General features: G+C 32.5%; 1 protein-coding gene across 1 annotated transcript; it reads left to right on the top strand.

The window, feature by feature from the left end:
• The first annotated feature begins 6,736 nt into the window (after positions 1 to 6,736).
• On the top strand, positions 6,737 to 10,795 carry LOC107947143 (rsm22-cox11 tandem protein 2, mitochondrial). The gene is made up of 12 exons (XM_016881710.2): positions 6,737 to 7,060; positions 7,147 to 7,412; positions 7,559 to 7,632; positions 7,736 to 7,830; positions 8,549 to 8,646; positions 8,736 to 8,819; positions 9,095 to 9,175; positions 9,302 to 9,382; positions 9,504 to 9,599; positions 9,935 to 10,014; positions 10,179 to 10,267; positions 10,381 to 10,795. Exons 1-12 carry the CDS (start codon positions 6,928 to 6,930, stop codon positions 10,740 to 10,742), a joined length of 1,539 nt encoding a protein of 512 aa, XP_016737199.1. The 5' UTR covers positions 6,737 to 6,927; the 3' UTR covers positions 10,743 to 10,795.
• Positions 10,796 to 13,606: the final 2,811 nt, after the last annotated feature.

Genomic DNA, 13,606 nt, shown 5'->3' on the forward strand with positions numbered 1-13,606 from the left:
GCATATTACCATGTGAAGGAGTCAAAGTTAGATCCGAGGGCAAAGAAAGCTCTCTTTATGGGAATCACTTCTGGAGTGAAGGGATTTCGTCTTTGGTGCTTAAGTACAAAGAAAATGATCTGTAGCAGAGATGTTACCTTTGATGAATCTGCCACATTGAAAAAGGTAGCAGATAAAGATATTCAGACGAGCAATACTCCACAGCAGGTGGAGTGTACTCCAAAACAGGTGGAGTTTGAGCAGATGGGGATTTGCCCAGTTAATAAGTCTAATTCTCCAGCCACAATGGAGGAATTAGAGGTTGAAGAGGTTCTGACCCAAGAACCACTAAGTACACCAGAACCAGTTGCAGTTGCAAGGCCACGGAGAGAAATTCGTAAACCTGCTCGATTTACTGATATGGTGGCCTACGCCCTTCCCGTTGTTGATGATATTCCTATCACTTATCAAGAAGCAATGCAAAGCTTAGAAAGTGATAAATGGAAAAGCGCCATGGATGAAGAAATGCAGTCTCTCCGGAAGAACAATACTTGGGAGTTGGCACAATTACCGAAAGGTAAAAGGGCAATCGGATGCAAGTGGGTATTCGCAAAGAAAGATGGATCTCCTAGCAAGAAGGATATTCGCTACAAGGCAAGATTGGTAGCTAAAGGCTACGCTCAGAAGGAGGAAATTGACTACAATGATGTATTTTCCCCTGTTGTGAAGCATTCCTCCATTAGAATTTTGTTGGCCTTGGTAGCACAGTTGAATTTGGAGCTAGCTCAACTTGATGTTAAGACGGCTTTCTTGCATGGTGAGTTAGAAGAGGAGATCTATATGACTCAGCCAGAAGGATACACAGATGCTGGTGGTAGAAATTGGGTTTGTAAGCTTAACAAATCGCTATATGGATTGAAGCAATCCCCGAGGCAGTGGTACAAGCGATTTGATAGCTTTATGAGAAGGCAGAAGTACACAAGAAGCAAATATGACAATTGTGTATATTTGCAGAAGCTGCATGACGGATCTTTCATTTATCTACTCTTGTATGTTGATGATATGTTAATCGCTTCGAAAAGCCAAAATGAGATAGATAAGCTGAAGGCTCAGTTGAATCAAGAGTTCGAGATGAAAGATCTAGGTAAGGCCAAGAAGATTCTCGGCATGGAGATAAGTAGAGATAGACCGAGAGGCAAGCTCTGTTTAAATCAGAAGCAATATCTGAAAAAGGTATTACAATGTTTTGGTGTAAATGAAAACACAAAACATGTAAGTACCCCATTTGCTTCTCATTTGAAACTTAGTGCTCAATTATCTCCGAAGACTGAAGATGAAAGAGAATATATGGCGAAAGTCCCATATGCTAATGCAGTTGGGAGTTTGATGTATGCGATGGTGTGTACGAGGCCTGACATTTCACAAGCTGTTGGAGTTGTGAGCAGGTATATGCATGATCCTGGAAAAGGACATTGGCAAGCTGTGAAATGGATTCTACGGTATCTTCGAAAAACCGTAGATGTTGGTTTAATTTTTGAACAGGATGAAGCACTTGGTCAGTTTGTAGTTGTATATGTTGATTCCGACTTTGCTAGTGATTTAGATAAACGTCGTTCAACTACGGGGTATCTGTTTACTCTTGCGAAAGCCCCAGTGAGTTGGAAGTCTACCTTACAGTCTACAGTAGCTGTGTCTACTACAGAGGCAGAATATATGGCAGTTACAGAAGCTGTTAAGGAGGCTATTTGGCTTAATGGATTGTTGAAAGACTTAGGAGTTGTTCAAAGTCACATAAGTTTATATTGTGATAGTCAGAGCGCTATTCATTTAGCGAAAAATCAAGTCTATCATTCAAGAACCAAGCATATCGACGTAAGATATCACTTTGTGCGGGAAGTCTTTGAAAAAGGAAAAATTCTACTTCAGAAGATTCTGACAGCAGATAATCCCGCAGATATGATGACCAAGGTGGTAACAACAATCAAGTTTAATCATTGTTTGAACTTGATTAACATCCTGAGAATTTGAGCACCTTCAGGTGTATGGCGCTCGAGAGTGCATTTGTAGGCACTACAAAAGATAGCTTTATCGAATTTGGGGAGTTGAAGGAAGTGTGTGAAGATGTGATTATCCTAATCAAATCTTCAAGGTGGAGATTGTTAACATTAATGGAAGACAATTAATAATGGTTGCCATTAACATTAATGGGAGACAATCAATAATGACAACCACCAACTTTGGAAAAGTGGCAAGGGATAATTTTTTTTGGTCCTTGAGATAATGGGCTATTTATTGTTTGGTCCTTAAACCTCAACTATAAATAGGCCTTCTCATTTCTCATTTCAATTAATCCCAACCAATCTTTCTCTCTTAGTTTTCTCTCTTCTCCCATTTGAGAATTCTTAAGGAATTCTATTTGTTTGTAATATTTTGGAGATAGTAAAGTTATCATCTGGTGTTAGTGCCCGAGGACGTAGGTATAATTTACCGAACCTCGTTAAAACTCTTATGTTCTTTTTGTCCTATTTTTCTTTCAATATTTGAGGGTATAATAGTAGTATTTAATTGTGCTATTAAATTACTATAGAAGGGATATTCTGACTAAGGAAAGACTTGGTATTTAAGAGATCCATGTGATCCACCTCTCTTCCCTGGGAATTGAACTTTGTGTGACTTTTTTAGTACAATAATTTACACGCTTCCGACCCTATTAGAACAACAATAGTCGGTCGTAAATTTTGCAATTTATAAAACGCTTGAAGAAAAACTGCCCAACAAAACCCATCTCAATCCCCTTTTTTTCTTAGGTGGGCTTGTTTGAGGACGGCGTTATCTTGACGCTGGGGTGTGCTCGATTCTCGTTCTGTTGGGTCGGGTATTTTAATTTCTTTGAATTATTTATAACAACCATTTATAATTTTTTTTTATTTTTTTAAGCTTTCAACCAAATAAAATATAATCCATGGCTCTTCTATTGTTATTTTTAGTTACTTTCACTATTTTAAGTATAGAAAATCTTAAATTAATTGTACATTAAATAAAAATAAAACAATTTTACTTATATTTCATAAAATTTCTAAACATCTCCATTTTCTTGGCACTGCATTCGAGATTCCCATAAAACTCAGCCAGGAACAGTGAATTGTTTTCTTCATGGTTTTTAGTATATAAATGGGTTAGCCAAATGTAAATAATGAATGCTATTTTTTCAACTAGAATTTAATTCTAGCTTATCCATAATCCAGATGAGGATTTAAAGTAGTGTCAGGGGAACCCAGAATTCCATTGGCTGCCATGTTTTTTTGATAATTGATGTTAAAGGCCAAGCCTAACCATTCCTCTTCACTACGACCACACTGAAATTAAGTATTTGAAAGGCAATAAACTTTCTCATTATGATAAATAAGGATAGCATTTATCACTCTTGACCCCTTATATGGTAAGAATATCACAAATATAATCCAATGCATCTTAACTTTTACTTACCTAAACTGTCATTAGGATTTGTTTATTAGAAAATTTCGATTTAAGATTTAAATTTTAAGTACGGGATGGATTTTTGTTTTAATGAATGATTTAATATATATAAATTTTGATTTGATATAATTATACGAATGTATATATATAAAATTTTGATTTTAATTTAATTGTATACAATTAAAGAAATTAATACATATATTTATCTTCATATTGGATTAATTTAATTGTTTGTGTATGCAGTATATCAATGTAAAATGGTGCTAATTTGATAATGTTGTTAGTAATTTGTGAAATTTGAACTAAATCAAAATTTTATTTATAAGATCGCATAAAATAAAAATTCATATGACATTACACATTGGATCAAAGTTTATTTTGTTGATATTTATCTATTTTATTATTATTGTTAAAACATGTTTTTGAAAATTAATCATATTGTAGAGTACAAAAATATGCAACTTAAATTATAAAAAGATATATAAAAATAATTTATTGTAACTCATTATTAATATTTTGATATATGAAATATAAATTTTAAATACATTTAAGTTGTTAATATAAATTGTTTGCAAAATTTAGTTTTACATATAAATCATATTTTAACCTTTTTTTAACCTCTTTTTGAGACAAAGTGTAAAATTATTCATAACCTTTCCTTAACCCATAAATAGGAAGATAATGCGCTTTAGCGCACTCGAACCCATGTTCTCTTGAATTGACAACAATATTCATATCAATTGAGTTATGACTCAAATATATTATATTATATAATTGGGAAAAAATGAAAAAGAAAACAACTATATACCCAATAAAAATGTTAAGAAAAAATACATTAATAAATGAAAATTAAAAACATCATTTTAATTCAAAAAATATTTTTGAAAAGTTAATTTAGGTCAAAGCTCCATCTATATTAACTATAAATTCTAAATATGATTTAAATATTAAAATTAAATTTTACAAATCATTCATATTAATTACTTAAAAGTGTATAAAATATATAATTATATATCATAATATTAACATTGATTTACCACAAATTATTTTACTATATTTGCACTATAATCTAATTTAAATATTTGTTAATATCAAAATAATAACAACATGGTAATAATAATAAAAACATGAAAATAAGAATCCTTTAAATTTGGACCAATTATTCAATCACTTGTAATTTTCAATTAATTTACAAGATTAATGTTTATATTTAATTTTATTATTTGTGAACTATGATCGTTTTGCATTTAGTGCTCTAAATCATGTCATATCTCAATTAATTCTATTATTGGAGAATTTTTTTTAAGGGAGAGATTTACTTATATAGATGTAAAATTTAAATGGTTTTATATTTTTTTATAATTCTTTTTATGAAAATAATATTTTAACAATCGGTCATATTTTATACTTCATTCATTTAAATTAAATATATTAAATTTAACATAAATTAATTCGTTTGACGTAAAAAATTTCAATCGTTAAATATATATTGATATATACAATGTTTTAGATGAATATGATTAAGATATTTAATCGATTCAAAACGTTACATATATAACAAGTAAAAATATATTAATAAATTCAACATTGAATAACTAAAATATTAATTGTATAAGAAATTATGAAAAATAAATTCCATTTTTTATATTGTTTTATATATTACTTTTACCATGGGTTCATTAGTTTTTTTTTTTCACAGGATGAGACAGATTCTATGATTGTTATTATTTTATAAAGGAGGAGATTTCAACATAATTATAAAAATAGATCATAAATACTGAAAATTTGAAGTTGAAATCTCTAGTAATTGGATCCAAAGTCGAAAAAGTAGATGACTTTTTCAAGTTTTATAACATTGCATTAACACTTGTCTTGTTCGAGAGAGGTAATCCAGGAAGGATAGAAACAATTTGGAAACTCCCAACTTTCCAGAGATGGAAAAGGATCAAAGACCAGCATTAGCCGATTATGTGGTGCTTGTTGTATTCGTTTTCACCTTTTCTTTTCCCCCTTTGCATGTTTGGTGATTGCCATGCAAAGTGTTATGGATTAATGTCACAGGGGCTATTTACTTTCAACTTGCTATAACCTTTTTATGCAATTTTTATGTGTGAATCATAGTTGCAAAATATCTACTTTTTTCATGAAATATCAATGTTGCCAAAAGGTCAGTTGGATAATGGGCCCTACTTTAATTTCTTAAAGTTTTTTTTATTAGTTTTCCCACTAATATTTTGATATAATAAAGTCAAATAATTTTTAATAATTTGTATCGACGAAGATAATTCATTAAGTATTGATCAAAGTATAGTAAGAATATTAAATTATAGAAAGAATTTTTACACTATTTTTATTAAATAATCTTGGGATATTAGAGGACGAGAAAAACACAAAATATTCTTTCACGATTTTTATTTGTTTTTGTGTGTGTCTTCTCAATGAAAATTGATTCATATTTATGGGAGTACTCATGTCTTTCTTTTTTTTTAATAGAGACATAACTATCCAATAGTTATCTATTTAGATAATTTCATATTTTAACAACAAACAAAACTACATTTAATAGATATATACTTGAATAGTTATAATCAACGTTTTTAGAATCGTAATGGTGGTCAAACTGGTTAGGCTATTGGTTCGTTGGTCCGACCAATTCAATTAAAAATCAATAAAAAAATATGTTTTAAGAAACAGGTCATCCATTTTAGTCGATTTTTTTGCCAATACGTACTTCAACTAGTCCAATACCATTCTTCGAACTAATATCTCGACTGATCCAATCCGGTTCAAACATCACTAGTTATAACTTTTCATCAATAACCATATGATATAACTTTTAGTAATTTACCAATAAACTTAACTCATCACTTTTATTCCTTTGGCTATAATTTTGGATAATTGATAACATTTGACTTTTAACCGTGTAAATATTATTTTGAAAGTATTCAAACAATATCATTTTCAAAACATTTTAGATTTTGGCGATCTTAGAAATTAGTTGCATAAAATTTTAACACCAATCGATGTAAAGCATCCAAAGACATTATTATTAAGTTGGGTTTGTAAACTCTTTTCGTGAGTATTATTAAAGTCAAGCCCTTGAACTCTTTGAAACAATGATACTACACATTTACATATTTATTTTTGATTAAAATATATTTTAAGTTCTTATACTTTTTCGTATATTTGATATTTAATTCATCTACTTTTATTTTATTTTTAAGAATAAAAGTTGAGAAATTAAATATAAAAGGTAAAAAGAATATAGGTAAAGCATATTTATTTACTTATTCACTCTTGCAAAATAGAAGAAGAAATTGGAAGTAGCCCAAATACTAAGCTAATGATGAATCCATTTTTCATAAGCCCAAATAAAACAAAAACCCTAAATCCCAGAGATTGTGGAAACTGAAAAACCCTCGCTCGTTTATCTCGCTGAAGCTAGGCGAAGCGAAGCACCCGTTTTCAAAAATGGCGTCCTTAATCTCAGAAACAAGCCAAAAAATCTTCACCCCCGAGACCCTCCGTGCTGCAGCCAAACAGTCTGAACGTTGCCTCGTCGTTCCTGTTCGCCTTCGCCGTGCCATCAAGAAGTACCTCCGAGGTAATCCGTCTATCTATCATCCCGGTAAATTTCCTTACCAGCTCGATATCTTTTGACTCAAAGTTTTCGTGGGTGTTGGATTGTAGAGCAAGAGGACCCTTATATGCGAAGAAAAGTGTTGCGGTTATCTCAGTCTTTTAGCAATATTAAAGATGTGAATCTGCAACTCGTGGCTGAGACTTCAAAAGAGCTCGTTGCGGACCCTCTTAAGTCGATGGAGCAATCACAGAGATGGAAAATCAAGAGTGCTTATGGTGATATCGGTCTCACTTATAGAGATGATGAGACCGTTGCTTATGTTGCTTCCAGGATGCCCGCTGTTTACTCTGCTTGTTATAGGGTCCTTAGTGAGGTACGAAAATTTCTTTCCTCTAAATTGCTACTTTAATTCTAAAAAAATTTGTGCCATGATTGCCAAATATTTGCTTTTGTGGCCATTTCTGTAGGTGAAATTTTGTATTGTATAACTAATTTTGAGGATTATTTTGCTTATTCTAGGTGAGGAGAAGGCTACCAGGTTTCTCTCCAACGAAAGTTTTGGATTTTGGTGCTGGTACTGGTTCAGCTTTCTGGTGAGAATTTATTTGCTTTTATCTGCAAGAAGCTATTTTCAAATTGAGTGCCTTGAATTTATGTAAAATTTGTTACAGTGGTGTGAACTTTGTGGTGTTCTAGGGCAATGAGAGAAGTGTGGCCTAAATCTGTGGAGAAATTAAACATAGTGGAACCATCTCAATCTATGCAGCGTGCAGGTCGAAGTCTTGTACAAGGTAATAATTATTGAACTTCACATTTCATTTCATTGAATCTAATCGCTGCTGGGAAATGCATTTTTCAGGGAGCTAGTTAATTGCATTTCAGCGTCTTCATGCTTATGGCCTTATGCAAATGAGAAATTTTGAATATTGGATATTACTACATTTATATGAGTGCATTACATCATAGTTTATGTGGTTTAGGGGAAAACAGCAGTGAATCAATAGAATTAGGGCTGAACAAACAAGTAAGAAAGTAGTAGGAACTCTAGGAAATGTAAGTTTATAAAAGAACTTCTAGTTTCTTTCTGTTAATTCAAAGAAAATAATAAGAATAATAATGTTGGGGGTAAAGTTTACAACTTATTGATACTAGACTTTTTCTTGCAAGTAAAGTTGCTAGGCTTCCTTGAAAATAAAGTTTTATTCCTAAATAACTCTAGCCCTCCATGATATGTCTAATGCTTGATAAATGAAACGGAAATAATTAAATGCTCCTGCATCATTAGTGACTTATACGCATCTTTGGACATGTAAATGGATGGTGAGGTAGTTGAGATTGTTACTTGTCTGTGGTGATGATTTCTTTTTGATGATACAATTGACATGGAATTATTACAAGTGAGCATAGAAGTTTCATTGTCTTAACTTTGAACACTTGTACAATACATTATTTAAGACATAACTGGGCAATTTCTTGTATTTTTATGCCATTTCTTTATGTTACTTTTAGACCTGAAGAACTTGCCCCTTATTCATGGCTATACTAGCCTTCAAGCATTAACAAAAGAAGTTCGAAAGTCTGAGAGGCAACATGACCTTGTAATTGCTGTAAGTTTGTCACTCTACCTAAATTTTGTCATTGTTTTGCTGCATATAGTTGGTCCTAACAAAATAAAATTCCTCTTTTGATGGGAAAGTCTTATGTGATTGGAGAGATACCATCATTGAAGGACCGAATTACAATAGTGCGCCAACTTTGGAATCTTACACAGGATGTCCTGGTATGTTCTTTGAATTTTTTATATGTTTGCCAGGGTTGGGGATTATCAATGATTTTATATCGCTCCATGTCATTTAATAGAATGCAAAGTAATGTATGCCATTCATGCCACCTTGACTTGGAAAGTTGGGAACCCTTCCGACACCTGATGGGATGAACTGAGTCACCTGGAACAATGACTTGTAGATTATAAGCTGTTATTCTTGGAGAATATAATTTTGGTCCTTTGTTTTCTATCCTATTGATTTCAGTTTTTATAAATTTGATTGTTGGCAGGTCTTAGTAGAACCAGGAACACCGCATGGATCTAATATTATATCCCAGATGCGATCTCACATATTGTGGATGGAAAAAAGAGTGAGTTTGCTTGTCCTCCTTTTTCTCTGTTGACAATAACTTTGGCATGTTGCGTGACTATTGTGTTTCATTTATGGATATTCTTTCTCCCCATGCTTATATGATACCTTAGTAATTACTTCTTAGAAATTCCGTAAAGCCAAGGTGAACAAGGAAGATTCTAAGGATCTTATCGATCTTAGAAGTGGTGCATTCATTGTTGCTCCTGTAAGTGTGATGTTGTTTCCCCTCTACTTTGCCCTTTTTTCCCAGCCTAAAGTATGCTTCATTCCTATTTATTTTCTTTCCTTTAGAGGACAATTATAACTAAGCCACTTTCATGATGCAGTGCCCTCATGATGGGCATTGTCCATTGGAGAAATCCTCGAAATACTGTCATTTTGTTCAACGTTTGCAGAGGACAACTTCACAGCGTGCATACAAGGTTTCTCCTCTAGTTCACTTATGGATCATTTGTTTATCTAGTATTCCATGCAACATATCAGCTACTGTGATGCTGGGAGTTTTTTATTCTGCCATTCTTTTTCTCTACTTAAGATTTGGTATTTTTTACTTCTACAAATGAGCTAATCACCACATGAAGTGCCTAGCTCCATACTGTGTCATGTCTCATGGTGGTTCAAAACAAAAGTTGAACTATACTTCTAAAATTTGGCATTTATAGAAACTTTTTTGGGGAGCCAAAGAGTTCATCTTCAAGGAATCAGAATTAGGAAACTTCTATAGATCTCAAGTCTCTCCTTCATCATTATTTTGCAGCGCTCCAAGGGCGATCCTTTACGTGGCTTTGAAGATGAAAAATTTTCTTTCATTGCTTTCAGAAGAGGACAACGACCTCGGTAAGTATGTTTACTGCTTTGAGTAATACCTAAACACCTAAACACCTCTTTAAGTATGTTTAAGCACTACCACAAACCATACACCCACCGTACTTTTAATCATCACCCTTTTTCCTCTAATATTTATGTCATTAATGTTAATCGCCATTAATAAATTTCAAAAGGGACCGTTGGCCTCTGGATGGTATGAAATTTGAGACTTTGAAAGAGCAGCGTGCTAAGAGAAATCCTGAAGATTTCGAGATCGAATATGGTATCGTGTCTATCTCACTTTATTTCTTCTTTTTTTTTTTTTTTTAAATCGTATTTGGCTCAACTACAGTGCATGCTTACTTTTACTTCAAAACATGTTCTGAACTCGGACAGAGGATCTAGTTGATGCAGAAGAAACTTCTGATATGATCCCATATGAAGAGGAGGATCCAAGTGCATACGACTCCGATGTTATGGAAACCGATAACATCATAGATAATGATGAAGATCAAGAAGAAACCGTTAATGCTAATCTTGGTGGTGGTTGGGGAAGGATCGTCTTCCCTCCTGTTCGACGAGGCCGACAGGTTCACATGAATATTTGTCGATCAACCAATCCAGATGCCTCAGAAGGTTCATTCGACCATGAGGTTATCACACAAACTAAGAACCCAACATTGCATCTTCAAGCCCGAAAGTCTTTCTGGGGCGACTTATGGCCCTCGGGAAGGAATGTAACAACTGCAGCCTCATGATCACACCAATGTAAAAGACTATATATTTATTAATATAGAAACGTTTGAGTTAATAATTTTGCAGGTGAGCTTCTTCTTCCACCGACAAATTTCAAGCTTGGTTCATGCACCGAACTTGCCTCTTGCAAGTTTATGCAGGTAGAGAGGTAAGTGAACAAGTCTTCTTAGCTTAACTAGATATGGTTCCTTGGCACATAAACTAGAAATGTCCATCGATTAGCCACAACCTTTACTGGTTCACTTTTGCCATTTCATGATGAGATCTGGTTGCAGCATTTTGGAGACGAGGACTCGATGTGTTACAAAACGACACATACTTTTGTCTCCCACCAGCAAAAGGAAGAAAAAAGAGAAACAAAATCACACCCCCAATCCCAAAAGTAGTTGATCCTGTTTGATCATTTGAGACAGATAAGGAAGTTTTCTGGTCATTCTTGAGATTAAAGTTAAAGGGATGATTATAAGGTTTAGGGTTCTTTAGATAAAAAAGCATATGTATAAAAAGGTAAAAAAAAACTTTCGGGTGTCTCTTAATTTTAATATGGAGTATCTCTTTAAAAAATTGGGGTAATTAAAATCTTTTCAATTTTGGAAGTAATCAACTAAGAACAATTAAGTACGATATTCACTTTATCTATTTATTTATCAATGTATCTTACTTTTTGGTTGGAATAATAGCTCTCAATATTATCTTTGAATCTAAAAAATTTAATAAATTTAGCTTTCAACATTTATAAAATGTATCAATTTGGTCTTTAGTTCTAAATTTGTTCTTACCCAATAAGGGTTAAAGTTGTTAATCTTCTTAGGATCAAGATCAAAATGGCAGAATCTATAAACATTGAATTTTAGAATTGTTATCATACCAATCAAAAGTAAAATAAATTGACAAAAAAAGTGAACATCATGATTATTGATTAATTGTCTTTAGTTGCTCACTCTTAAAATTAAGTAGGATTAAAATGCTTCATTTTTATAAGGACTAATTTATTCAATATCGAACTTGATAGGAACTGAAGAGATAATTTACCATATAAAAATATATAAGCTTTTACTTCTTTTATGTATAGTTAGATTAACAATGGCAATCGACCATCTCTGCTTTTTATAGAAAATTCCAGGACTATGAAGTATATAAAAACATTAAAATCTGCTAATTTAAAGGACAACTTCATCAAACATGAATCTTGGAGTTGAACAACTATCTTAACTTTGATGGGTTGTACAGACAAAAATTTAACTTGGATCTTGAATTCGTAAGATGTGAACATGTCAAGTTATTAAACTGACGTACTAAAAACTTAAATTTTTTTATACACGCAGTCAGTCTGATGCAAGAATAGAACTATTTTATTAAATGAGTAGACCATATACAATACTCAAGTTGAAAATTATGGTAGGTGTGCCTCTCAAAGACCAGAAATGGAATCTGCATTAATTTCAATCTAAATCTTTGCTTCAAAAGGAAGAAAATTAGATCGAAACTAAGCTTTTATACTATAGGATCATATACATAAGAAGCAATTAAAATTTGAAAAATTTAGGCCAATGAAAAAAAGGGCCTGGTGGTCCAAAAAGGGATCATGGGACAACTGTGGGCTTGTTACAGGCTGCAATACTGTATAGTGGAGATGAGGCCCCCTCTCTCATGAACCAACCAAACCAACCATGTGGCCTTCACTTTTTGACTCTTTTGCATAATTGACCCCTTCCTGTTTTAGTTGCTCTGTCTATATCATTTTTATTAAGACTATATGTTTTGATTTGTATATTTTTTTTCTAGTTAAAATATGCTATTAGTCCCTGTTTGTATCTAGAATTCTAGAGTTAGTCCCTGTACTTTAAAAGTTAAAAATTCCATCCTCCTACTTTTTCAGTTTAAAATTTCTAGCTCAATCATTATTGTTGTTTGTAATTTCTGTCAAAATTTGTCAACTTAGCATCACAAGCTAACCTAGAATTTTTTCTGGGAGGGTTAAGATTGAGTTATATATTCTTAGGAGTATTAAATAGAAAATTTTTCATTTTAGGGGTTAAACTATAATTTTATTATTTATTTATCTAAAATTTTATAAAAATTCAAATGTTAAAAAGCATAATTTTTCATTTAAAAGCGGCATGACTCCGCTTTAACATGTTTGTTTTCTTGCCAATTATATGTGACGTTATATAAAAGTAGTCTAATATGCTAATTTTGTAAAATTTGACAGAAAAGGTTAATAATATGTTAATGATTAAGCTGATATTTTTAAATTAGACAAGTAAGATAATTTAATTTTTAGCTTTTTAATAATAAGGGCTTTCAAATGTTGCCTAAATACAGGAACTAATGGCATATTTTATTTTATTTGGCTTGGTTACCACGCGCCCACAATTTCAACTTAACAAAGTGTAAACCCAAGCTCATGCCCCAACACGCTTACACATGGTTATCCAACGTTGAAATCCCTGTGATCAAATAGGATCAACGGTCGATATCACTCCATGGCCCAGAATATATATATATTTTATTGCAACTAAGAATAAAATTGGGTGGTGGAGAATGGATATTAAATTCATCACAGATTTTAGTGGGTCCCTGGAAGATCTACTAGCTAAAATCCAACGGTTCAAATAAACTAATTTAAATTTTTTTAGAAAAAGAAAATTATAAATAAAATTAGAGATTTGGGGGCAGAAAAATAGTGAAGCCATTGTATGAGAACCAAAAAAGTCGTCAACTTGAATTATATTGTATAGTAATAGTAGTCGCGGTAATATTAATATTCCTAATATTTTTATTGACGACGTGGAATGCACTAGCTAAGCTCACATGCGGTCCACGTCTAAAGATGGGGTCCGTCACGTGACATGATGAGAATGGG

The sequence above is a fragment of the Gossypium hirsutum genome, chromosome A12 (genome assembly GCF_007990345.1).
Source record: "Gossypium hirsutum isolate 1008001.06 chromosome A12, Gossypium_hirsutum_v2.1, whole genome shotgun sequence".
Taxonomy (NCBI): domain Eukaryota; kingdom Viridiplantae; phylum Streptophyta; class Magnoliopsida; order Malvales; family Malvaceae; genus Gossypium; species Gossypium hirsutum.